The 26925-nt window shown below is 38.1% G+C and overlaps 1 protein-coding gene across 6 annotated transcripts in view; it reads right to left on the reverse strand.

Annotated features, from left to right (window-relative positions):
- The window catches only part of LOC143878909 (uncharacterized), a 73214-nt gene extending 47508 nt beyond the window's left edge, over positions 1-25706 (reverse strand). For 3 of the 6 annotated variants that reach the window (XR_013251098.1, XR_013251097.1, XM_077381124.1), the window contains exons 1-6: positions 19319-19461; positions 18646-18891; positions 18219-18320; positions 10943-11230; positions 10270-10515; positions 9848-9949 (exon numbers count right to left, since the gene is read on the reverse strand). Coding sequence is in view for 4 of the 6 variants with exons in the window: in XM_077381124.1 (XP_077237239.1) it covers positions 9848-9949; positions 10270-10515; positions 10943-11230; positions 18219-18320; positions 18646-18891; positions 19319-19444 (1110 nt within the window). In the remaining 2 variants the exon portion in view is untranslated. The other 3 variants (XM_077381134.1, XM_077381133.1, XM_077381138.1) reach the window with 3 other exon arrangements.
- Between the last annotated feature and the right edge of the window lie 1219 nt (positions 25707-26925).

Raw genomic sequence — 26925 nt, forward strand, 5'->3', positions numbered from 1 at the left:
CTTCTCAAACTCCCAAAAGAAAGGCTTTTTAGCTGATGTGCACTATAATGGATCCATCCCTATTTTTTGTATCTTTGCATTTGCACACCATATGATTGATGAAATGCGTGAAAAAGTGATGGTCTCACTGAACAGCAGCTGTGATGGTCTTTTGTCAACATATAGTTTTCATGAAAACATCTATTCGAATCAGTTGCAAGAGGGCATTTCAGAATATAAGACTTCTTTTTTTAGTTTTGACTATTACCGATTAATATATTTGTCAAAATTTCTTCTAACCAAAACCCTCAAAATCAGTTCCTCAGGCGCAGTGTTAGAAGGGTTCAAACAATAGACAACGTCGCCTCTAGGGTATATGACCGTTTTCTCCCTCCTGTTCTGTATTTATTTCTCCTTTTTTCCACTCCAAATGCATTTTTTTGTTTCTGCTAATATGGAGTGTGTGGTCATCTTCATTTCTATCTCTGTGGAAGCTCTACCATTTTCGAGGTATTTATTTGAGCCGTTTTCTTCCTCGATTCAAGTCCTTTTTTTCCCATTTGGATAGAGGTGGAAATAGGGTTGGGTTTGGCTTGCAAGGCCTTGCATCAGTTCTCTCTACCAATACCCCTCTTTTCTGTTCCTTAATTTTTCATTTTTCTTAGTGCCCTTTTGTTTTTTCTCTCCCAGTTTCAATTAAGAACTTAATTTTGGTTTCAAGGAAACATGAAGCATATTTCCCAAAATCAAATCAAATCTAGAATTTTCTTTTCCTCTGTACAAAATTAATTTTTCTTCTTCTGTTCATATGTGCAAATTTAATTTTAGATGCCTTAGCTTTCTACTGCATAAATTGAGATTTGACTACAGCCAACTACATTCTACTTAATGTTATTGCTATTGACTTTGTTTTCCTTTTCGAATTTTCTGATAATTTTCTTTCAATAAAAAATATAGAAATCTTGACTTGGCCGGTTGGATAATACGATTCTGGCATCGCCCACCATTGGTGATCAGATCCAAACAATGTTATTTGGAGTGAGGAAATAGCTTCAGATTAGAAGTTGCATCGGAATAAGTACATCCTCATTATTTTATGAAGCACGAACAATGCTTCTATTACACGTTTTACTGGGTTCTCTTTTCTGAAATTTTTATCTGAGAATTATATTCCTAGATTTTATAATTTATATTAAGGGAGTGATATTTACGCCCCTTTTGATCACCGGGGACACCTAGCGTCAGTGTATCAATGACAAAAAAGGGGGCTGATGCACTTGATGTCAGAAAATTCCAGTGGCTTTGATTGCAAAGTACACTGGCAATGGGTGTCCCTGGTTATCAACTAGTTTTGAAAAATAATATCCTCGGTAACATATTATGAAAATGAAAACTACATCAAATAACAGATTTCTCCATGAGGGGAGTTACAAATATTGATAAGATTGAGTAAATCGTACCTTTACTATTCACTGGTTTCCTTTCTTCTTCGAAAAGTGGCTGATTAGCTTTCTTCTTGGGGAGGAAGAAGAGTTTTAGAGAGAATGTTTTGTTGGGTTTGTGAGAAGAGAGCTGATTTTAGATTTAATAACTTGGAATGAGAAGGGAACATTCTGAATTTAAATTCCGAAACTTAGTTTTAGTTTTTATGCATCTTGTGAAAGATTATGTTGAGATACAAAAAAGTACTTTGAAAAGGATTCTATTTGCTATCCTTCTAAATCGGTAGTAAGTGTAATAATTAGGCAAAAAATCAGCCTGATATAGTGTGGGCCCCATCGGCCATTGCTTTTGGGTTGCAAGTGCATGCACTACCGTCCACCAAATTATGAAAAGAAAGACATTTTTCTAGGAAAACATTTTCTGTTAGAAAAGTTTTCCCCCATCCAAATAGTGCTTAAGATATTAACGTGATCTGAGCCATTCATCCAAGTTGCTTTATTTTTTTTCATGTTTAACTAAACAATGGAAAGGCAACATATTCTGGAATTTTTTTTTTCAAATAGTTCTTGAAAAATCTTGCCATCCAAACACGTCCTAAGATAAATTTAACGTGATCTTGCCGTCCTCTTAATGCTAAACCCAGCATATGATACCGATTGGGCACACAGCTGTATAATATATGTCATTGAAATTTTTCTTGTGGATGGCAGCATCCCTAATAAACACAAATTGAATAAGAAACCCAAGATTAAAATGCTACTTAAGAAATCCAATCGAAGGATTTGGCACAACCCTCTTCTTTCTGATCCATGTAAAGCAAGAATGATTCAGATTACAGCCTTGCATAGGCCTGTGGCTGGGCACAAAAGACCACCGACAACACCATCAATACCTTAAGAATCTTAGAAATAACAAATAATACGTAAACTTCCTCAAATCACATACTCTCAACTGACTCCAAGAATTGAATCTGCATAAGTAAATATGGGGAAGTGCATTAAACAGAGAAACAACTGTCTTTAAAAAGAAAATATAAATAAATAAATGAAGAAACAAAGCAAAGTTTTATTTCCAACTTTTTACCGGTAATATTTAGGACAAATCCAAAAAAAAAAAAAATCCAGCCAAGGCAACACCGCGGCTTTCACCCTGGTGGTGTGGGAAGGAAGAAGGACTATATTCATTAAGGAATAGAAACGATACCTGAAATTTTTAGAAGAGATGCACTTAGAGACAAATCATAGCCTATTATATTAAGAATTTAAGCAGATTTATTTAAAGCAATCTAATGGGAGAGTCAGAAACGATTCTGATTATTAGTACAAAGATACAAATCATGAATTTCTTTTGAAGAAGTTCCACAGAATATCCCTCATAAATTCCAAAAACCAATAGCTGCATTAAAAAATGTTTATATCCAAAATCACAATTTTTTGGGAACGGTTTCAAAATTACCAATTTAAATATAAATTCTTCCCCTAATTTGAAAATACTGAGAATATAAAAAATTTAAAGTCCGAATGCAAATATCCAAATGGCTGCATTAAAAACGCTTACAGGAGATTTAATTGGTTCATATGGATATCTCAATTCATATGATGCCAAGATTCAAAGAAATTAATAGGATGCCAATTCATGTCTCTGAAAATTGCGATTTGAGCAGAAACATCCATAAATGGGTAAAAGATCAGTTAGGGTCTTTGGAGGTTAGAGAGAGGCAGGAATCGGCGATACATAATAGATTTTTTAAGTTAAAGCAAATCAGGACTCTATTAAAGCAATTCCTTCTTGTAAAGGAATCATTGACATAGGAAAGATAGGAATAGGTGATATTTAATAGATATTATTGATATTGATTAGGGTAGTGGTCTCACATTAACTATTTCTAGGAGACGTTTGGAAAGCCAATTTTCTCTCTTTAAAACATAAAAAATAAAGAGGGAGAGATATTACACGAGATTTAATTGGTTCATATGGATATGTCATGCGTCAAAATCTTCTCCCACTTTCTCTTTAAAACGTAACTAATAAGGAGAGGGAGAGATTGTAGGAGATTTAATAGGTTTTAAGAAGAGATTTAATAGCTTTCTATAATTGAGAGATTTTCCAAAACGTGATAAAGAGGGGTTTTTTAAATTGCTGGATGGAGGAGGGGCTGACACGTGTCACCACCACGGCTTAGAGGATTCCGCTTTACTTATACTAGTAAAAAACCCGTGCGATGCACGGGCCGACAAAGAACTGTACGGACCACGTCATAGGTTGATCCAAACCGTCCATGTGATGAAACACAGCATAAATAAGTTGTGCCCCAAAAATCATTTCCCTAGGCTGATCCTAGCCCTCCAATCTATAGATGTTTCCATAATTCCTCTTAAATCGGATGATTAAGATCACCCTATAGATTTTTTTATTAAAAAACCATGTAGGATTGAAATTATATGACTTTAATGGGTGCCTTTGTTAAAAGCAAAAAGGATGGGATAGGATTGAAAATATGTGAGTTGAATGGGTGCATTTGTTAAAAAAAGTCAAAAAAGTGATGTGTAATTCTCATATAATTTTAAAAAAAATTGTAAAAAACCCGTGCGATGCACGGGCCGACAAAGAACTGTACGGACCACGTCATAGGTTGATCCAAACCGTCCATGTGATGGAACACAACATAAATAGGTTGTGCCCCAAAAATCATTTCCCTAGGCTGATCCTAGCCCTCCAATCTATAGATGTTTCCATAATTCCTCTTAAATCGGATGGTTAAGATCACCCAATAGATTTTTTATTAAAAAACCATAAAGGAGGGGGGTAAGATTGAAATTATATGGCTTTAATGGGTGCCTTTGTTAGAAGCATAAATGAGGGGATAGGATTGAAAATATGTCAGTTGAATGGGTGCATTTGTTAAAAAAAGTCAAAAAAAGTGATGTGTAATTCTCATATAATTTTCAAAAATATCAAAAAATTCACTTCTTTTCCTCCCAGCTTATAGTAGTAGATATATATGATGTAGAGTTGGGTCAACTTGGATGATCCAAACCGTTCATTTGTTAAGACAAAAGGTATATAGGTTCTAATTAATATTATATAAATCATTTCCATAAGGGCCCGTTTGGATACCCCTTTGATTTGGATTTCTAAATCCAAATTCGGCGTTTGGCAAGCCTTTATGACATCTGGATTTGGATTTGCGTGAAATCCACAAGATTTACAAATTCTTCATGTTAGTGTAATTTTTCGGATTTGTAAATCCTTTTTGCGAGAGGTTAGTTATAAATCTAAATCTGACCCGTAAGGGGTTAAAATGACCAAAATATACCAAAAAAGTGTTAATTGACTTAAGTACCCACTTGACATTAAAAATTAATCAAAATACATCGTATTAGGAAAAATGACTTGAAAACCCTGAGTCAGGCAAAATGACCGAAATACCCCTATACTAGGTAAAAATGACAACATACCCCCTAATCGTGCAAAATGACTAAAACACCCTTATGACATAAAAATGATCAAAATAACCTCATACAAGGTAAAGTGACTAGAATATCTAATATCATGAAATATTACTAAAATACCCCTAGATCAAGTAAAAATGACCTACGGCTCATAAAAAATGACTAAAATAACTAAAAATACCATCATGAGATAAAAAATGATAAAAATATGCTATATTAGGTAAAATGACTAGAAATACCCCTATACTAGGTAAAAATGACAAAATACTCCCGAGTCGTGCAAAATGACTAAAATACCTTTATGACATAAAAATGATCAAAATAACCTCATATGGGGTAAAAGGACTAAAATACCCCAAGATCATGGAAAATTATCGAAATACCCTTATATCAAGTAAAAATGACCTATGGCTCATGAAAAATGACTAAAAATACCCTCATGAGATAAAAATGATAAAAATATGCCATACTGGGTAAAATGACTAGAATACTTAAATGACCGGAATACACCTATACCGGGTGAAAATGACCAAATACCCCGAGTCATGGAAAATGACTAAAACACCCTTATGACATAAAAATGATCAAAATACCCCCATATAGGGTAAAATTACTAGAATACCCCTGGATCACGGAAAATGACTGAAATGCCCCTATATCAAGTATTTTAGGGGTTTTTGGTTTTGAAAAATTAATAATTTAGATTTGAAATCCAAATCTATACGTGGTCATCCAAACGGCATTATTTATAAATTTGTGAATTTTAAAATTCTTGATTTCAAATCCATGAATTTTGGAAATCCAAATCTAAGGGGTATCCAAATGGGCCCTAATAGAATATCGTATTAATTCCCCTAATCTCTACGGCCATGCAAATTTGTCCGCGTGTCTCTCGAACTGTCTATCTCTAAACACCGAAAAATTTACGTCTCACGTTTTTTGTTCTGAAAAATCTCGAGTTATTTTGGTCACAACCATTGCCAATATTATTGTTCTTCAGTACATTACATTCATCTCTGCACCTAATATAAACTATTCTACTAAATGGTGTTGTCTTGATTTCTTTGTTCATTTATTTTAATTTGCAAGTTGTCGCTGCTCTGCCTATGGACTGTTTTTTGTGCTCTTCCAATAGGTAATGCTTTCCTATGTACTCTATTTACTATTTATCACTGTCATTTTTGTTTCTACTTCTATTGCTCTTTGTTTAAGTATATCCTACAGATGCCAAGTGAAAGAAAGTTATTTTATTAAAAAAAATTAAGAACCATTAAAAAAAAAGAATCACAGAATCATAATCTTAGGTTTCACTTGATACTATCTTTAATTGATATAACATGAATAGAATTCCCTATTTTCCTTGCATTCTTCCTCTTTTCGTTGTTTCTGTTGGTTTTCTGTCTCTTTTGGGGATGTATATTAGTCGACTTCTGTTGATTGATCCATCTGTCATTTTATTTATTTTAATCGGCTTTGTTTATTATAAAGCTAGAATTGTAGTGGCTTTTGTATTGGGTTAATAGGTTAGATTTACTTTTATTGTTCAAGTGTATCAAGTTCATCTCCAAATTTGATCGACCAACTAATTTAATCTCTTAAGAATTGTATCACCAAATTTATTTAGGAAGTACCTCTTTTTTTTAATGGTATTTAGGAAGTACCTTTAGCTTATGACGTTTAATGAGAATATCACCAGTAATTGACAAAAATTTAGCTCTATAGGATCATCCTAACCCTTCAAACTGTGGAGGCAAAAAATGGACAGATTTGTGAAGGTTTATATACATCCATTTTTCTTTTCTCTTCACCTTCGATTTTGAAATTCTTCTTCTTTCGTCTCTTTTTTTTTTTTTTGATAAGTAATTTGGGGTTAGGCAGACCCCAACCAGAATATATTAAAGAAAAAGGAGATTACAAACGAAGATAGGATTTTCTCGAAAAATCCTCCGAGAGAATTACAGAAAGACCAAGAGGAATGAGATTAAGAGGGATCGGGTTCTGTCAAATTTGAGAGAATTTCTATTATTCTTGAATTTCTTGGATGTGATTACAAGAGAATCAAGTAGTGCTTATATTGAGCACTTAGATAATAAACATAGAAAGAAGATCATGGTAAACATCGAAAGAGATATTTGGAGAATATTCTAATCTAACATAATTACTAATTTAATCTAGCTTCCTAATCTAACAAGATTACCCTTTTAACCAACTTGCCTAATCTACCACCGTGATGATCCAACGGTAGTATTTCAACCCAATCTCACTGTGACATCTCACATACTCTAACAGGTTCCCTTTACAAAAACAATTACTTTTTGAGAGGTAATCAGCAGCTCCACCTTTAATCTCTATTCTCCATGTCAAAAAGGTGAATTTTTTGCCCTTCTTTTGTTTATTTTTTCTTCATCCTTTTTCAATTTCTGCATTTCTTTTTCATCTTATTCGTAGTCGATTTTTTCAAGCAAGTTTTTTGTCCGGTTTTCCTTCTTTTCTGTATCTATTACATGTTCCAAACCATTAATCATGTTTTTTTTTTCTCATGGATTCCAGGGTTTGATCATTTTTGGATCATATTGTCAAGTCTCGGTACGTGTGTGTGTTTGCCTTCTTATTTTGCCTTTTTGAGAAACAAATTCTCTCTCTCTCTCTCTCTCTCTCTCTCTCTCTCTCTATCTATATATATATATATATATATATATATATATATATATATATATATATATATATATATATATATATATATGAGAAAACGGTTCCTACACACGTGTAGATAAGTTATCTACACACTAGCTTAAAATAGAGTGGGGGCCACATTATTTGGGTGATCCAAACCATTCATTTTTAAGGCCCTCACATAGATAGGGTGTCCACAAAAAATCAAATCCATTGGATCATCCTAACCATTCGAACTGTGGAGGCAAAAAATGGACTAATTTGTGAAGGTTGGTCGTGAAAACAAGTGAAGTCTGAAAAAGTAGGTACGGCCAACTTTTTCTGATGATCCAAACCGTTCATCTGTTTGGGCACAACGTAAATAGGTTGTGCCCCAAAAATCATTTCCATTGGATGATCCTAACCCTCCGATCTGAACTGATCTGAAAATGGAGATTTCCAAAAATCATTTATAGGATCTTCTACAGATCGGAGGGTTAGGATCATCCTATGGAAATGATTTTTGGGGCACAACCTATTTGAGTTGTGCCCAAACAGATGAGCAGTTTGGATCATCGAGAAAAGTGGGCCGTACCTACTTTTTCCAGACTTCACGTGTTTTCACGGCCACCCATCATATAAATTATCTCTCTCTCTCTCTCTCTCTCTCTATATATATATATATATATATATATATATATATATACTAGTAAAAGAAAGAAATGTTAAACAACTAATAAAAAGAAGCCGACAGTAAATACCACGGAAAAAAAACATCCGGTATTATTTAAGAGAAGGGCTTGAAATTGGAAAAAAAGAAAATAAAAAAATGAGAAATAAAAAAGTATTGGTCAGGATGATGAGAAAGAATATCCAAAATAAGTATTCATATTATAAAAGTATCCCACCTTTTTCATATAACACCTTGTGTTTTGATATGGCAAAGCCCACTATCTCTATCCAAACATATACATATGGTGAGGATTTACAGAAAATTTTTTGGAAAAGTTTTTCCCCTAGGAAATCAAGCTTGCCACTAATAATTTGGTTTAAAATACAAATTTGAATTCCGAGCTACAATTTTGCTTTGCCAATTACCACCTACAAAATTGCCCAATCAGATTACGATAGAATTAGCAAATAAGAAAATCAGAGGAGGGAATTCTTGGAGCAGATTTTCTATCCAAGTTCAAGTGGGTAGATTTGGTTTGTTCTCTTTTCCCTTTTACCTAATCTATCTATCCTGATTTTGTTATTCCTTCTATTTATCCTGATTTTGTTTCCCTAATCTAATTATCCTGAAATTTACATAGTTAAATTGTCTCTTTATTAATTATATTTTGCTAATGTGTTTTCTTTTTATTATTATTTTTAATAAACAGTGGTGATCTTTAAGGACTCAATTTATGTTCTTTGCAGGATGCAACGTTATAAAATGTATGGATAGGTGACAATTCGGAGTATTCGCATTACAGAGGATGTGATGGTCATAAACATGGTAAAAATCTGTTTTACCAAATTAATTTCGGTTTCCCGCCCCTTAAAAATTAAATTTGCCTCTATAATATTGTGTTTGTTCATGAATTTAATTTTACATTATTTTGCTGCTGGCATTCATCCCCTACTAATTAGATTTGAGATAACTTCCAGTCATGCGTGTCCACTTTCTTCCCTATAAATTCGGTTTCTAATGACCAATCACGTTTTGCTTCTAAGTTCTAACTACCATAAATCCATTTTAAATTCAAATTGCAAAAAATCAGCCACTTTCAAATCTCTTTCCCTAAAATCTCTCCCATCCCGCCCTGTACATTTCCCTTCTCTTTCTAATGGCACACTTGCAGCCAAGCAGAGCATAAAATGAAGCTGCGGGCGCTTGAATATTGAATACCATCTTTGCAAACAAGAATGCAAGTCCTTTCTCAGAAATTATTTAAAATACCTAGAAATTAGGAAGCCCAATATGCATGGCTGAGCTTCTCCAATTGAAAGCAGATGGCGGAGAAGTGGAAGCGAATCCTCATTCAAAAGCATGTTTCAGAACGTCCTCCATTTTCGCAACAGACAATATCTGTTTTTCAAGTACATTAAGACAATGAGAACGCATTGGGTCATCCTAATAAAGAAGTGGCATGCTTATAAAGTCTACTCTCAACCTAATAATTGATAAGTAAATAGAACGGCACATTGATCAAAGGTCATTTTGGCCATGAAAAAATATTCCCAGGCTCAACGGCTAAGCAAGAGTGCACTCAACCGTGATGGAACATTTCTAAGCTCCAATATGTATGTTACATAACTATTCAAAATATAAAACATACCTCCATGCTGCGACGAATATAAGATGGCACTTCCTCTAACTCTTTCATGTTCGACTCAGGCAGGATTACTCTTTTGATGCCGTAATCATGTGCTGCCTTTATCTACAAATTCAAATACATAACATTAGGAAATTCCATCTTCCAATATTTGCATTAAAACAAGATCGTAAAATGGCTAAGCAGTTTGCTGGATGATTGATGCTTGATGATAGGATTATGTTGAGCATAGGATATACTTCTCAACTCAACTCAACTAAGCCTCTGTCCCAAACTAGTTGGGATCGGCTTGAGCATAGGGTATACCTGTGCATATTAAATGTGTTTATATATGGAAGGAAAGAGTGAGGGAGGAAAAGATCTATATTTGTTTTAAAAAATAATAACCTATAGAAACATAAAAGGCATAAAGACGGTAGACAAACCGTTTCTTTAATACAGCCAACAGCTAAAACTTCTCCCTTCAGTGAAATTTCTCCAGTCATTGCTGTATCAGGTCGAACTCCTCTATTACTAAACAGTGAAACTAATGCTGTCGCAATAGCGATTCCTACTGATGGTCCTTCCTTAGTTAAATCACTAGGATGCACATGCACGTGAATATCTGTATCCTCTAGCAAATTGAATTTCGTAGCAGCTAACAAGTTGAGAGCTGCAGCATTGCTTCTAACCTGAAAAATTATAGAATGTTTACAGTGAGATATAACCGTGACATATATAAATCAATAACTTTAAGTGCATAAATAAAAATACCAGTTAAAGTCTCAACAGGTGAGCCTGGAATTTTCTAGATGTTTAACCTCTTCTTTTCAAAGTGATGTTTATTCCAACCTCTTAAACTGAAATATATCTTCTAGTAATGAATTAGCAAGTAGGGTTCCCAGTTTCTAATGAGATACTGGTTATATAATATATAAGATACATCAGAAACCTGCATTTGTGAGATCACAAAAGCATATGAAACACCCTCACGACTGAAAATATAAATATATAGTATGTTTGTCATGGAGGGGAATGACAAACATACTAAACAAGCATATAGTCATCATCTATAATTCAAGACAACCAAACAAGTATTCAAGAGAGAACGAAGATTACCCATGACAATGCAACAGCTATCGATTCAAACATAAAAGGCCGAAGTAGCCCCGTACGTTGCAAATCACCCTTTCCGCCAAATTTTAAGGTGTCAACATGTATAACCAACCCTCCACCCGAGGACCTACATGTAAGGCCAATTGATTTACCAGCAAGTAAATTAGAACAATTGCCATAGCTGTCAATTTCCAAGTCCTCTTCAGCCAGCGGTAGTGGTTTTGCCTTTCTGGGAGATAGAAGTGCATATTCTTCTTCGGCAACTTTGACACCAGATTCTCTAGTGTCTCTCTAAATCACAAGTTTCACCATAGCGCACAATATTAGTTTTTTTTTTTTTTTTAATGGCAGGGCAGACTATTAGTCATCATCACGGAAATCAATAACTATGAGGATCACATGTCATGAAAATATATTATAAACATAAATCAGGAGATGTCATCAGTAACACAATCATCAGCAACCCAATGGTAAATCTAGAACAAAAGGAATAGGCAAGTAATCTAAGAAAAACGAAAGCAAAGACCAATATGAAAAATCACCATAAGCGACTCGTACATTACTAGCTTGGAGTTCCATGAGTTGATATAGTAGGAGCATTGACATTTCATGAAATTCAAGATAAGAGTGATGGCGGCATCTTTCTTTTTGTATTAAATTTTATTCCAATAATTTTAGTGCACCTTCATTATGAATATATAGATACATTATGCATCTGTATATATACAGGGATTTGCTAGTGTCCATCGCAAAAGGCATTTTGCGGATGATCTCTAGCTTAAAGGTAGGGGAATCCAATACCCAAAACTCCACTATAAAAAGCCTCCTAAGGCTTAAAGGTAGGGGAATCCCTAAAAAAGCCATCATCTCTAGCTTTGGTTTTCTCAATTTTGTGCCCATTACTAACTTGACTGTCGAAGGGCCCGTCCGGAGCTACGACTTCAGGTTGGTCTTCTGACCTTGTGTTCTGTGCAGGATATAATCCTTAATTAGTTCAGCAGTTCGGACCCGCCAGATCAGCTCCCTCGTCACTGCCTCATCTGTTATCGATTTTGGGCCTAACAGATTGGCGCCATCCGTGGGACCCGAACTAAAAGTTGTTCCAAGTCCCATTACAAATGGCAGGATGGAGGAGTAATCGAGTACCCCCTGGTCGAACAGTCCAGCCAGAATCACATTGCATGGCTCAGAACGGGCGGATCGCTTCACAAGTAGTTGCTCCCTGACAACAACAACAGAACGAAGTCTAGCCCGCTCAGAGCATCCAACTCCCGCTTTAGCTTCTACACCTGAGCAAATCCAAACCCTTTTCCAACAGATGACAACCCTTGTCAATTAGTACAAGAACCTGATCCAACAGGTGCCTGAACAACATCCTTCAGAAGTTTTCCGACCTCCGCAAGGAAGGTTGAGCCCCCCTGGGGAAGAGTTCGTACCTCTCCGTCGTGATCAGACCCACCACTCCTCTTCGAGGCAAGTCCATCACTCCAGAACAAGACATGCACAAACATAGCCTCATCCCCATCACCGATCCCGATCCCGCTCAGCACATAGACACCGAGCTAGAGAGGATCGTGCAGAACATGCGAGATCTCGACACCGTCTAAAGAGCTCAGAAAGTCATTCAGACTCGGCGGCAAGTCCCACTGTGGAGAGAAGGAACAGACCAGCTAGCCAAGTAGCGAGGAGAGCCGACCCAATGCTACGAAGAATAGAAGAAATAGATCATCTAATCGAAGAGCTGGCAAAGGATCATAATCGGCCCATTTCAAGACCATTCTCAAGCAGACCTCCCTTTACAGGTAAAGTATTACGCGCGCCAGCGCCCAAAGGGTTCAAGATGCCGCCAGTCCCGCGATATGATGGAACAATTGATCCCGTGGATCACCTGGAGATGTTCAGAACCATGATGCTCCTCCACGGCTCTTCAGACGGGTTCCTTTGCAGGGCCTCTCCCACTACCTTGATTGGGGCTGCCAGAGATTGGTATTCGCGACTCAAGCCGAACTCAGTTGATAATTTCGAAGATTTTGGAGATGATTTGGTCTGACACTCAATGAGTAGTCGAAGGCAACGAAAGACAGCGGCACCCTCAATGGCATTAAGACAAGAGGACGACGAGTCTCTGAAAGTGTTCGTGAGCCGATTCAACAAAGAAGCTCTTCAAGTTCCGAGCTTAGATCATTCTGCCACCACGAATGCACTCCTTGCGGGTGCCGAGTCCAACAAATTCTGACGTTCAATAGCCCGCCGAAACCCACACTCCTTGGCGGATCTCATGACTGGAGCCGAAGAGTATATATCCGTAGAAGAGATGCTAGCTGCACTGGATTCGAACCGGAGGAGAACTTCGAAAGAGAAACCCTATGAAGCAACGTAGGGAGGATAAGCCTCCAAGAAGAGAAAGGAGCCCTCATAGAAGGGAGGAGAGCTACACGAGGGATAAGTCCAAAAACCTGAGTCCCGGCTCGGGTTAGACATGCCTAAAGCCTGAGGTCCACCTCGGGATGGGCCTAAGACCGACCTACTCGGTTAGAATAAACATAAGTCCAAAAACCTGGGTCCCAGGTCGGGTTGGACATGCCTAAAGCCTGAGGTCCACCTCGGGTTGGGCCTTAAATTGACCCATTCGGTTAGAATAAACATAAGTCCAAAAACCTGAGTCCTAGCTCGGGTTGGGCTTGAAACTGACCCATTCGGGTAGAATAAACTTAAGTCCAAAAACCTGAGTCCCAGCTTGAGTTGGACATGCCTAAAGCCTGAGGCCCACCTCGGGTTGGGCCTGAAACGACCCGTTCAGTTGAAACTATAAAATGCTAATTTCTAACTCGATTTGAATGTTCTCACTCTGGACCAAAAGCCTGCCTTGAGCTAGGTCGAAGATCGAGTCGTTACTAATGCAACGAATAAACCTATCCAAAAAGGATTAGCTGAAGCTCGCCGTGATGACCAGTTCGACCAGAATTTGGCCGACCTGGATACAACACAGCCTTTCAGACTTGCCGATAGAGAGCAAGTGGCAGCTCTTCTAAAATCCAGTACGTCCATCCGTTCAGAGCAGACATGGCCAGACATGATATTTCACTTCAAAATCCTGGTCGTCTAAAGCCGTTCAGAGCGTATATGAACATGTCACTCAAAAATCCAGTTCGTCCAGCCGTTCAGAGTACACATGGCCGGACATGATATTTCACTTCAAAATCCTGGACGTCCTAAGCCGTTCAGAGCATTTACGGTGGAACAGGTATTTCACTTCAAAATCCAGTTCTTCAAGCCGTTCAGAACATCTCCAGCCAAACTGAATATAACGCGTGGGTAAAACTTAACCTGAAGAAGGCTAAGTTATAGCTCATCTATTTTTCGGCAGACCTGAGACGGACGACCTGAACCGGCTGACCTGAATCAGTTTCCAGTTCATCCGTTCCTCAAGCCGACCAGGATATTGTGCGATGTGCTACAAGACAAAATTCTGGTCATCTGAAGTCAACTAGGATACAACGCGATTCGCTACAGGACAAAATTCTGGTTATCTAAAGCCGACTAGGATATAGCACGATTCATTACAGGACAAAATTCTGGTCATTTGAAGCCGACCAGGATATAGCGCGATGCGCTACAGGACAAAATTCTGATCATCTGAAGCCGACCAAGACACGGTATAATTCGCTACAAGATAAAATTCAATTTTGTCTTTTAGCAGATTACGCTATATCCTGGTCATCTTAAGCCAACCAGGATATAGGATGACTCGCTACAAGACAAAATTCTGGTCATCTCAAGCCGGCCAGGATATAATGTCAGCCGCTACAAGACAAAAATATGGTCATCTCATGCCGACCAGGATCTTGCGCAACAAATTTCTGGTCATCTCAAGCCGACCAGGATATAGCGTGACAAATTTCTGGTCATCTCAAGCTGACCAGGATATTGCGCGATAAATTTCTGGTCATCCGATCAGGATATAGCGCGACAAATTTCTGGTCATCTCAAGCCGACCAGGACATAGCGCGACAAAAATCTGGTCATCTCAAGCCTACCAGGATATTGCGCGACAAAAATCTGGTCATCTCAAGCCCACCAGGATATAGCACGACAAAAAACTGGTCATCTCAAGCCGACCAGGATATTGCGCGACAAATTTCTGATCATCTCAAGCCGACCAGGATATTGCGCGACAAAAATCTGGTCATCTCAAGCCGATGTGGACCCCGATCCGAGAGAGGCGGGGGGACGAGCCCCCAAAAAGTCTCTAGATCATCCACGTGAAGGAGAGCTCCACCAAGGAACTCTCGAAAGAATGCCCCTCACAGCATGAGTGGCGATGTGAGGTGAAATACCTTTCGATTAGAGGACTAGCCCGGATTCGAAACGTACCTTAAACAAAGAAGAGTCGCCATCCAAGGAAGTAGGCCCTGGATCCCATACTATGCTCTGTCACAACGGATAACCAGAGATACAAAAGGTCCGGCCTGATGACGAATGGGGAAGGGGGTTAGGCACCCCCAATTCGTCCAAGTGCAAGCACCTGGTCTCTTATGCCATTTATTATTAACCTTGAAAAGTTTTGGGTGAAAATCATATGAAATGGGAACGAATATCCCCGAGATAATGTCTATCTAATCATGCATGTCTTGGAGATGAATAATAAGCACACAAAATGTCACCTAAGAATAGATAGATTATGAATGTCATGCCTAATTGGTGTCTAAGTTCTGATGGGCAAGCACATGCATGCTACAGCTAAAGGTATAAAGTCTGTACATGAAAGTAAGAAACCACAGCAAAACACACAACACAATACGACTCCAAACACGACTCGACAAACCCTAGACTCTAATGTGATACTTGACTCGAACCAAGATGGCCATCCATCCCGGCTGCTCTACGTATCCCTGACTTGGGAAGAATCAGAGTCGACGTAGTTCGGCGGCCTATTCTAAACTACAATGCCTGACCATCTAGGACCGCTATCCTAGACTCGACTAGTTTTTAAAGCTTCTTGCGCTATTACTTAAGTTCAAGTGAATTGTAATTTTTAGGACTCCATGTATGCTCTAACTAATGCAGGTGGGCCCTACACCCTATGTGTGATTAGGCTGTGCGTCCTAAGGAAAACAATGGGATATCTAAGTGCATCCTAGTCTAGCCATCGGCTCGACTAAGTGTCTAACCGACCACGACTCGAGGCCTCTTAACTCTAGAGACACTCACACGACCAGACATGGCACTCACACCACCAGACACACGAAGCAACAACCTATGCAGGACAGACTCCTAACTCTAAGATACCCCAAACGTCTAGGACAGACTCCTAACTCTATGGGAAGATTTTTTTTTAAATGGTTCGTAAGGTTATTTTTGAAGAATTTTTGTATTTTGGGAAGGTTTGAAAGGTTTTGAAGCTTATGGAAGTTTTTGAAGTTGTGACTGAACTCAGGATGCCAGCTGCAAGCCTGAGCTTCCTACGTACCCCTCAGCTAGGGATCAAGCCATCCGCAGTTCGGAACAGATTTTCCTAACTACTCTATAAAAGAATGACAGGATCCTAAATTTTATGAAGGGCTGGATGGAATCCTATGACTCTATGAAGAAAGGACAGAATCTTAAACTCTATAAGGGGAGGACAGACTCCTAAATTCTATAAAGAGGTAGGACAGACTCCTAAACTCTATAGGGGTAGGACAGACTCCTAAACTCTACAAAGGGGTAGGACAGACTCCTAAACTCTATAAAGGTAGGACAGAATCCTAAACTCTATGAAAGCAGGACGGACTCCTAACTCTATGAGGGTAGGACAGACTCCTAACTCTATGACGGTAGGACAGACTCCTAACTCTATGACGATAGGACAAACTCCTAACTCTCCCCAAAGAAGAAGAGATCCCTCAACCTGTGAAAACTCTAATACAGGGAGAGAAGGGTTTGGCTCAAGAAGCATTCCTTCATAGCCAAGACCCGACAAGATACTTCTGAAATCGATGGACAACCCCTCGAAAACCTATAGGAATCCTGAGATTTAAGAAAAACCCTAAAACTAAGAGAAGCCTCGAAAGGGAAGGAAAGAGAAAGGTTAAGGTGGGCTCTGAGTAGCCACATCATAGCCCAAAACAGCAGTTGTTTTGGAAAGCGCTCTCTTTTTTTCCCTTTTTTTTGTATGCCTTCAGAAGAAAGAAGTTGGCAAGGTCACTACCCCCACTCCGATAGTTACTCAAGAATCATCTTGTCTCTTACTTGTAGAATATTCATAAGGAACCATGATAGTTTCCTATGAAACACCCTGCAAAGAAGAAGTTGATTAAAATGGAAGAGACATGATGATTTTGCACTAGTACCGAGGTAAGTTGGTGCAAGTTGGAAGATATAGCAAAGAGAATTGGGTTGAATAGAGAGTGGTGCTAACACAATCGCTAAGCCCTTTTGTCTTTCAGTGTTCGAAGAGATGTCAAATGATCTTAGCGGTTCTTATAAGCTATACAAGGAAATGACTGCCACACCAACATATCTTGATATTTCCATAAATTGTTCAGATGTTATTATGGTTCACAAATGCTTCTTATAAGCCAATCATAGTGGAAGAGACAAGCTGAGTTGTGCAACAATTGAAACATGGTTGAGACTAATATCATTTCCCACTAAACAATTGATAAGAATTGGACAAGAACTAAGCACAACACACATTAAAATGCAATTGTGTTGTTAAAAACACCCAAAAAGGATGAAGAAGAAGCCCTATTTTAGGTTAGAAATATTGACAATACTATGGTTTGATAATTACACCAAGTCACCTATGAAGGTAATTTTAAGTAATTACAAACATGATAAAGCTGTTGTTGGTGTCCATTTCCTTAAGACTCTAATGTTGGCATTACCATGCTTCAAATATTCTTGGGACTTGTTTTTCATTAACTGAACATCTATGAAACGGACAAATATTTGAATTGTTCCAACAATAACAAATCAGTTTTCTAGTGTATCGATTGAAGCATGGTTATTCCAACATTACGCCTAAGGAGGATACCGAAAAAGAAGGGTTTCTTCTTTGATTTTGAACAAAGGGGTGAGGGCTGGGATCAAGGATAGGAACTACTCGTTTTAGGCTTTGTAATTAGAGCATTAGTAAATCGAATGAAATCCCAAATGGCCCAGTAGCAAAAGATAGATAAGAACAATCACCCCATTCACACGCATGAATTAAAAACAAGGGGTGATTGTTATCTAAGCAGCCAATCGAGATTGAACTGGAATTATGTTACATAACTATTCAAAATATAAAACATACCTCCATGCTGCCACGAATATAAGATGGCACTTCCTCTAAGTCTTTCATGTTCGACTCAGGCAGGATTACTCTTTTGATGCCGTAATCATGTGCTGCCTTTATCTACAAATTCAAATACATAACATTAGGAAATTCCATCTTCCAATATTTGCATTAAAACAAGATCGTAAAATGGCTAAGCAGTTTGCTGGATGATTGATGCTTGATGGTAGGATTATGTTGAGCATAGGATATACTTCTCAACTCAACTCAACTCAACTAAGCCTCTGTCCCAAACTAGTTGGGATCGGCTTGAGCATAGGGTATACCTGTGCATATTAAATGTGTTTATATATGGAAGGAAAGAGTGAGGGAGGAAAAGATCTATATTTGTTTTAAAAAATAATAACCTATAGAAACATAAAAGACATAAAGACGGTAGACAAACCTTTTCTTTAATACAGCCAACAGCTAAAACTTCTCCCTTCAGTGAAATTTCTCCAGTCATTGCTGTATCAGGTCGAACTCCTCTATTACTAAACAGTGAAACTAATGCTGTCGCAATAGTGATTCCTACTGATGGTCCTTCCTTAGTTAAATCACTAGGATTCACATGCACGTGAATATCTGTATCCTCTAGCAAATTGAATTTCGTAGCAGCTAACAAGTTGAGAGCTGCAGCATTGCTTCTAACCTGAAAAATTATAGAATGTTTACAGTGAGATATAACCGTGACATATATAAATCAATAACTTTAAGTGCATAACTAAAAATACCAGTTAAAGTCTCAACAGGTGAGCCTGGAATTTTCTAGATGTTTAACCTCTTCTTTTCAAAGTGATGTTTATCCCAACCTCTTAAACTGAAATATATCTTCTAGTAATGAATTAGCAAGTAGGGTTCCCAGTTTCTAATGAGATACTGGTTATATAATATATAAGATACATCAGAAACCTGCATTTGTGAGATCACAAAAGCATATGAAACACCCTCACGACTGAAAATATAAATATATAGTATGTTTGTCATGGAGGGGAATGACAAACATACTAAACAAGCATATAGTCATCATCTATAATTCAAGAAAACTAAACAAGTATTCAAGAGAGAACAAAGATTACCCATGACAATGCAATAGCTATCGATTCAAACATAACAGGCCCAAGTAGCCCCGTACGTTGCAAATCACCCTTTCCGCCAAAATTTAAGGTGTCAACATGTATAACCAACCCCCCACCCGAGGACATACATGCATGGCCAATTGATTTACCAGGAAGTAAATTAGAACAATTGCCATAGCTGTCAATTTCCATGTCCTCTTCAGCCAGCGGTAGTGGTTTTGCCTTTATAAGAAGTTTCACCATAGCGCACAATATTAGTTTTTTTTTTTTTTAATGGCAGCGCACAATATTAGTCATCATCACGGAAATCAATAACTATGAGGATCACATGTCATGAAAATATATTATAAACATAAATCAGGAGATGTCATCAGTAACACAATCATCAGCAACCCAATGGTAAATCCAGAACAAAAGGAATAGGCAAGTAATCTAAGAAAAACGAAAGCAAAGACCAATATGAAAAATCACCATAAGCGACTCCTACATTACTAGACTTGAGTTCCATGAGTTGATATAGTAGGAGCATTGACATTTCATGAAATTCAAGATAAGAGTGATGGCGGCATCTTTCTTTTTGTATTAAATTTTATTCCAATAATTTTAGTGCACCTTCATTATGAATATATAGATACATTATGCATCTGTATATATACAGGGATTTGCTAGTGTCCATCGCAAAAGGCATTTTGCGGATGATATGTTGCATGTGAGAGCAGCCACATAGGTTCAATTTCCAGCAGATTTTGTCTTCATTCAAGAGGTGGATGCTTTCACATGCAACAGACCATCCACGAAATGCCTTTTGCGATGGAAGCTAGCAAATCCACACGTGGAGATCCGAAAGACCGGATGGGGGGCCCGTCTCCCGCCGCTCTCTCAGGATCGGGGTCTGATGGGGTGTAAAAAGATCCCCCACTCAAGGATCAACACGTGGTACCAAGGCAAGCCCACATGCTCATCACCCAACAAGGGGTAATAGGGTCATTACAGCCTAAAAAAGGAAAGATCAAGGGTAAACCTTGCCCAACCACAATCTTGCACCTGTCCAAGGGCATGAAGGAAAGGATAAAGTTTGATCCACTAATGGGCTCACACCTGTCCCCAAGGGTAAAAGGGTAATCCAATACCCAAAACTCCACTATAAAAAGCCTCCTAAGGCTTAAAGGTAGGGGAATCCCTAAAAAAGCCATCATCTCTAGCTTTGGTTTTCTCAATTTTGTGCCCATTACTAACTTGACTGTCGAAGGGCCCGTCCGGAGCTACGACTTCGGGTTGGTCTTCTGACCTTGTGTTCTGTGCAGGATATAATCCTTAATCAGTTCAGCAGTTCGGACCCGCCAGATCAGCTCCCTCGTCACTGCCTCATCTGTTATCGATTTTGGGCCTAACAGATTGGCGCCATCCGTGGGACCCGAACTAAAAGTTGTTCCAAGTCCCATTACAAATGGCAGGATGGAGGAGTAATCGAGTACCCCCTGGTCGAACAGTCCAGCCAGAATCACATTGCATGGCTCAGAACGGGCGGATCGCTTCACAAGTAGTTGCTCCCTGACAACAACAACAGAACGAAGTCTAGCCCGCTCAGAGCATCCAACTCCCGCTTCAGCTTCTACACCTGAGCAAATCCAAACCCTTTTCCAACAGATGACAACCCTTGTCAATTAGTACAAGAACCTGATCCAACAGGTGCCTGAACAACATCCTTCAGAAGTTTTCCGACCTCCGCAAGGAAGGTTGAGCCCCCCTGGGGAAGAGTTCGTACCTCTCCGTCGTGATCAGACCCACCACTCCTCTTCGAGGCAAGTCCATCACTCCAGAACAAGACATGCACAAACATAGCCTCATCCCCGTCACCGATCCCGATCCCGCTCAGCGCATAGACACCGAGCTAGAGAGGATCGTGCAGAACATGCGAGATCTCGACACCGTCTAAAGAGCTCAGAAAGTCATTCAGACTCAGCAGCAAGTCCCACTGTGGAGAGAAGGAACAGACCAGCTAGCCAAGTAGCGAGGAGAGCCGACCCAATGCTACGAAGAATAGAAGAAATAGATCATCTAAACAAGAAAGAAAAGGAAAAACTGTGTCATCCGAAACCTTCTCCTTCCATCGTCAGAGCATCGCCAACTGCTGTAACAAAGGCCCTTGCAATGGGGGATATTTTTTCACAACGGTTTTGGTTGGGGATGGGATTAGCGTTGGGGTTTTCTAGTAGGGTTGGGGTTGATAGCGATGGAGTTGGGATTAGGGTTTGATGTGATGTTGGTGTTGGGATTTGATGGGATGGTTGGGTTGGGAGCTGCAGAGTTGGGGTTAGGGCTCATTTCCAACGATGAAGGGTTTTCAGCAGAGCTGGGGTTAGGGCTCATTTCCAACGATGAAAGGTTTTCAGGGTTGAGGAGAGGGTTTTTAGGGTTATTTTCCTCCATTGACACGATGTACCTGTAAACGTTTAAGTTAATGTGTAAAAAATAGAAAATTTTAGAAATATTTTTCCTTTCCAAACTTCTCTTGAAAAATTCAAAACAGGGATTTGCTAGTGTCCATCGCGGATGGTCTGCATGTCAGACAAGCCACATAGGCTCCAGACCATCCTCGATGGACGCTAGCAAGAGAGATAATAGCTAGACAACGTATTCGTTTAATTCATCTTTACGTCAGCACATACAGCCATGAGTAGTAAAATGCAACCTCCACCTTTTTCCATCACTCAGTAGCCTTTTCTGAAAAAAATCGTGAGTCATCACTTGAAACGGTACAAAAATGTGTTGACACGCCTACATTAAGTCTGAGTGTCTGAAGGAGTGTCGACACATGTGGACACGGGTGTGTTGGACACGAAACACCATGAGTCAGTAATAAATTCAAAGTGTCGGCTAAATCATAGATGAAAACATGATCAAAACATAGATCTACAAACCCATAGCAAGGGAGGAAGGCAAAGTAATATACTCTAAAAAGGGGGCACATTGAGAAGAACAGAAACATCTTCTTTTTATACATTGCTGAGACCCGTAATGACATTCATAATTAATAACGTGTCGAATAAGAAACAGCTGCATATGATTTTTAATAAAAGCACCATAATTCCCAAAAATTGACAGAACTATTCATAAGATTGGCCATAATTGTTAACAAGACTAGAAATTACTTAGAAAAATGCATATAGTAATAATTAACAAGACTAGAAATTACTTAGAAAGAATCTGATTGATACAAGCGTAACATATTTGACATTAATGAACAAAAGAATCTGATTGATTTGTAATATTGTTTATTAGAGCCTTAGAGATTCTAGATTATAATGAAGAAATCCATATTCTCCATCCAAACATAAAAGATAAAGGGAAGTACATATATACCTGCTTATTTTTTTCCTATATCACCTGTTCCATGTGTGTGTGTATAACTGCAAAACACAAATGGGTGGGTATTAAAAGAGCAATATATAAGTATATAATCAAAAGATAAAGAAAGGAGTTCCTACCATTATGAAGAAAAAGGATGATAGCAAAAGCTTACCAATCTATTCCACCCTTGTCTCTAAGAGGAGGTGGTCAGCAATTCAGGCAATGGCAACAACAAAAGATGATCGTAGGCCGTCGTCTTGTATATGAGCGGAAGCCAGCATTGAAAGAAATGACATGGATAGGTCCATCATTACTGTATGAACAATAAGCAATAGCCTTAGCCCCCTAATATCACCAAACTGGATCAAAAATCAAAGAAAACAAACTGGACTACCAAAACATGGATCAATTAAAAAAACTAAAACAGAAGTTATATTCTTTTGAAAAAAAAAAAAAAGGAACTAAAATTAAAGGAAAAAAATGATTATTTCAAGAAGCATTAGCCTCTAACCTCACCAAGCTAGATAAAAAATGCCTAAGAAAGCTACATCTGAACAATCATATATCAATAAAAAAACAAAGACAGGAGGAGGAATAGATATTCTTTAGAACATGATAAAACGAAGTAAAAATAAAGGGAAAAATGAGTATTTCAAGAAGAAATGGCCTTAGCCTCTTATCTCAACAAGCTAGATAAAAAATATAGAAGACAAGCCATCTTATCAGAAAACATTTAAGGCTAGATCTGAAAAATCATAGATCGCCGACCCCAACTAGTTCGGGACAAAGGCTTTGTTGAGTTGAGTTGAGTTGAAAAAACATAGATCGATGAAAAATAGAAAACAAAAGTGATGAATAGGTATGCTTTAGATCGATGAAAAATCAAAAACAAAAACTTTCTTTGATTATTTTTTTAGGGGTTTTTGCAGATGAAGTCTTCAATTTCACTTTATTTGCAAAAAGAGTCTTCAAATTTGACAATTTGCAGATAAAGTCATCGAGTAAACTTTGCAAATCAGCTCATACCATCAATTTGTGACCAAAGTACCCAAGACAGATTTTTTTGGACTCATTTTTAAAAGGACCAAAATGTCCTTGTACGTGAAAAGATAAAAAATAAAAAAAATCTCATAAAAAGACCAAAATACCACTGTGTTGCCACCAATGGAGCTCAACTACATGTCACGTTTGCACTCACCCTTTTATAATAGGGTGTTTCAGCTGAACATTTACTAGTAAAAGAAATGAAAAGAGAGAAGCAATTTGAGAATGAAAAGAGAGCATTTCACACAAAACTCTGTTTTAAGACTCTTAACAATCACACCCTCCCAATAAGAACAATTCTCCAGTATATTTTAGACAACAACCAGATCATGAATCAAAGAAAATTTTGCTTCAATTTGAAAATAAGGCTTGAGAGAAATAGCTAAAGTGAGTTGGCTCAACGCAAGCATTGTAACTTGATAATGCGGTCATAATGAATATCCATTTGATCATTACCCATCTCACTTGTATCATTGTTAGCATTGTCATAAGGATTCACCATAAGAAATTTTAAAGCAAAAGAGCTAATTGAAATGACGAGGGTGAGCCTCCCTGATGTAGTTAAATAGCATTATTTCAACATCCTTAAACCCTAAACATTAACACCATTATGACTCATTTTCATGCTCCCAAGCATCCAGTGGTAATCATACCATAGTTATCTTCCTATCAAACATTCACTCAAGTGTTTTGATGAGGTCAGTGCCACTCCAAATAAAATCGTAGTTGCAATCAAAAGAAATTGACAATCAGGTTTTAAGGTCAGACTTTAGTCTACTACCACATTCCAAAGGAAATTAGTAGAAAATTGTTGACATCAAAACCAAATTATAAAATCAAATCACTGATTACTATAACATCCGAGAAGAAGTCAGTATGGTCAATGAGATCAAAATGAGATCAAGATTCTGATTACTGGCACCGCTCACAAGAAATTAATAAAAGTCTAAGTGAGATTGAAATAGAACTCGGAATTCAAAACACTGATTCACCTCAGAGGAAATTAGCAAAGAAATTGTTGAGATCAAAATCAGGTCATGAAGTTGAACCATTAATTACCGTCTTACCTCACAGAAAGTTAATAGAAAGATTATTGAAATTAAAGCCAAATTACAAAATCTAGCCATTGATTCTCACTACATCATTAAGGAAATCAATATCATGCATGAAATAAAAGTAAGAGGGTTCATGGATTCAAACTTCTGATTGCTACCACTTCTCAGAAATCATTGAGACCAAAACAAGGTTTGCAAAATCAAACACCAGCTCATTACAATGATAACAGAGATCAAGCAAATCAATACATGGGAAACGAAGTAATATTTGTAAAAACCCATAAAGAAGCTTTCGACCCATCTAAGAAAAGAAATTCAGAGCTCAAGCAAATAGAACCAACACATTCAACATTCTACACAAGAAATCAACAACAATGAAAATTGCCTGATAATGACGATTATCTGGATCCAAAGAGATGGAGTCAGATCTTGATTTAAACCAGCCGAAGCTAGAATAGCGATGACCAAATTTCAGGAGATAAGTTGAATCTATAAAAGGGAGAATCGGATCTAAAATTCTGAAGTAACAGGGATGAAACTACGCCAGATCTAAAATTTATAAGGTTTTTTATGATGATAAACCAAGGTAATGGAGAGATCAATTAGATCCAAGTAGAAATGGCTGAGTTTAGGGCTTAGATCTATGGCTTAACAAGAAGAAAATTGATGATCGGATGACAAAATACTCGCCGGAGAAAATGAATTGCAGAGATCTCTCTTTCTCTTTTGATCTTCTCACAAATCTCTCTCTATTACTCTCTCTAATCGTTTGATGATCCCTTCTCTTTCACTCTCTGATCTAAAAAGAAGCAAAACCTACAAGAAAATGGAAAGGTAATCTCTCTCTCAACAGCTTTCTTCTCTCAGCACTCCCCTTTCTCCTACGTTTGAAACCCTAAAAATCCAGCTTTCTTCTCTCAGAAACCCTAAAAATCCACTCTCCCTCTCTCACAAGCCCTTATTCCTCTTATAAAGAGAAATGATGAAAATGTTTTACTCCCCCTTTCCCTCGAGACAACCCTTATCCAAGATATTTTAATTTATTTCATATACAAGAGAGTGGTCTAGGCAAGGAGAGGGGTAGGCAAGCATAAAAAATCAGATGCTCTTTTTCTCTCTTGGGCAACCTATTTTAGGATAAATCACTCCACTTATACCTTTTAAAAGGAAAATGGTATTTGCACCATAGTTTTTTATAATAGCCCAAACTCAGCTTGTCTTATCTGAAATTCTTTACCCAAATTCCTTGAAAATTTTCAGGGATCTCTTCGAGGGCAGTAACAATCTCTTGAGAAGTTTGCACTTATTAATGATCACTATAGGTTAACAAAATTCGGATTTCCTTTGCATTTGGGCTTGGCTCATTTTTAAAAGGACCAAAATGTCCTTGTAAGTGAAAAGACAAAAAAAAAATCTCATAAAAAGACCAAAAGACCACTGTGTTGCCGCTAGGGGTGCAAGTTTGGCTCTGTCAGCCCTTACCCCCCCTGAGCCCGAACAGGGTGAGGACTAGATTTTCCAACAATGAGGGCGGGTCAGGGTTCATTTTTTTAGACCCTGACTCAGGTAGGGTCGGGTTCTAGGTTAATGCCTCAGGTACCCTGACCCGGCCCGACCCTAAGTTTTCTATTATAGAATTGAACCATCTGTGCATGTTTCTTTTGCTAATGTTTTCTATTATCTTGCATTTTTCTCTCTTGTTGAATTCATATTGTCTTATTTTGTTCTCTTTCTCTGTTTATTGATCATTTTGTTCCATATGATAAGTGGTTGCTTTATTTTTGGCACTCTTAACAGGTATTTGTACTAGGGTCAATTAGGGCCGGCCCGGCCCTGCCCAATCAGGGCTAGGGCTAACACAATACCCTGTAGGGCGGGTAATGGGTTGAGGTTTTTCCGCCTTGACTCAGGGTCAGGGTGGGTCAGGGCCGAGATAAAGGGATCCAAGGTTGGGCTAGGGTTTTGAAAAACGCAACCCAACCTGACCCTGTTGCAGCCCTAGTTGCCGCCAATGGACTCACCGGCTCAACTACATGTCACGTTTGCACTCGCCCTTTAATAACAGGGTGTTTCAACTTTCAACTTAACATTTACTAGTAAAAGAATGAATCCTAATGATCAACATTGGGCAGCATAGGGGTCAGATGACTATAATCT

The sequence above is a fragment of the Tasmannia lanceolata genome, unplaced genomic scaffold (assembly GCF_043159265.1).
Source record: "Tasmannia lanceolata isolate RefF3 unplaced genomic scaffold, GAP_Taslan_0.1 ptg000002l, whole genome shotgun sequence".
NCBI classification, from domain to species: Eukaryota; Viridiplantae; Streptophyta; class Magnoliopsida; order Canellales; family Winteraceae; genus Tasmannia; species Tasmannia lanceolata.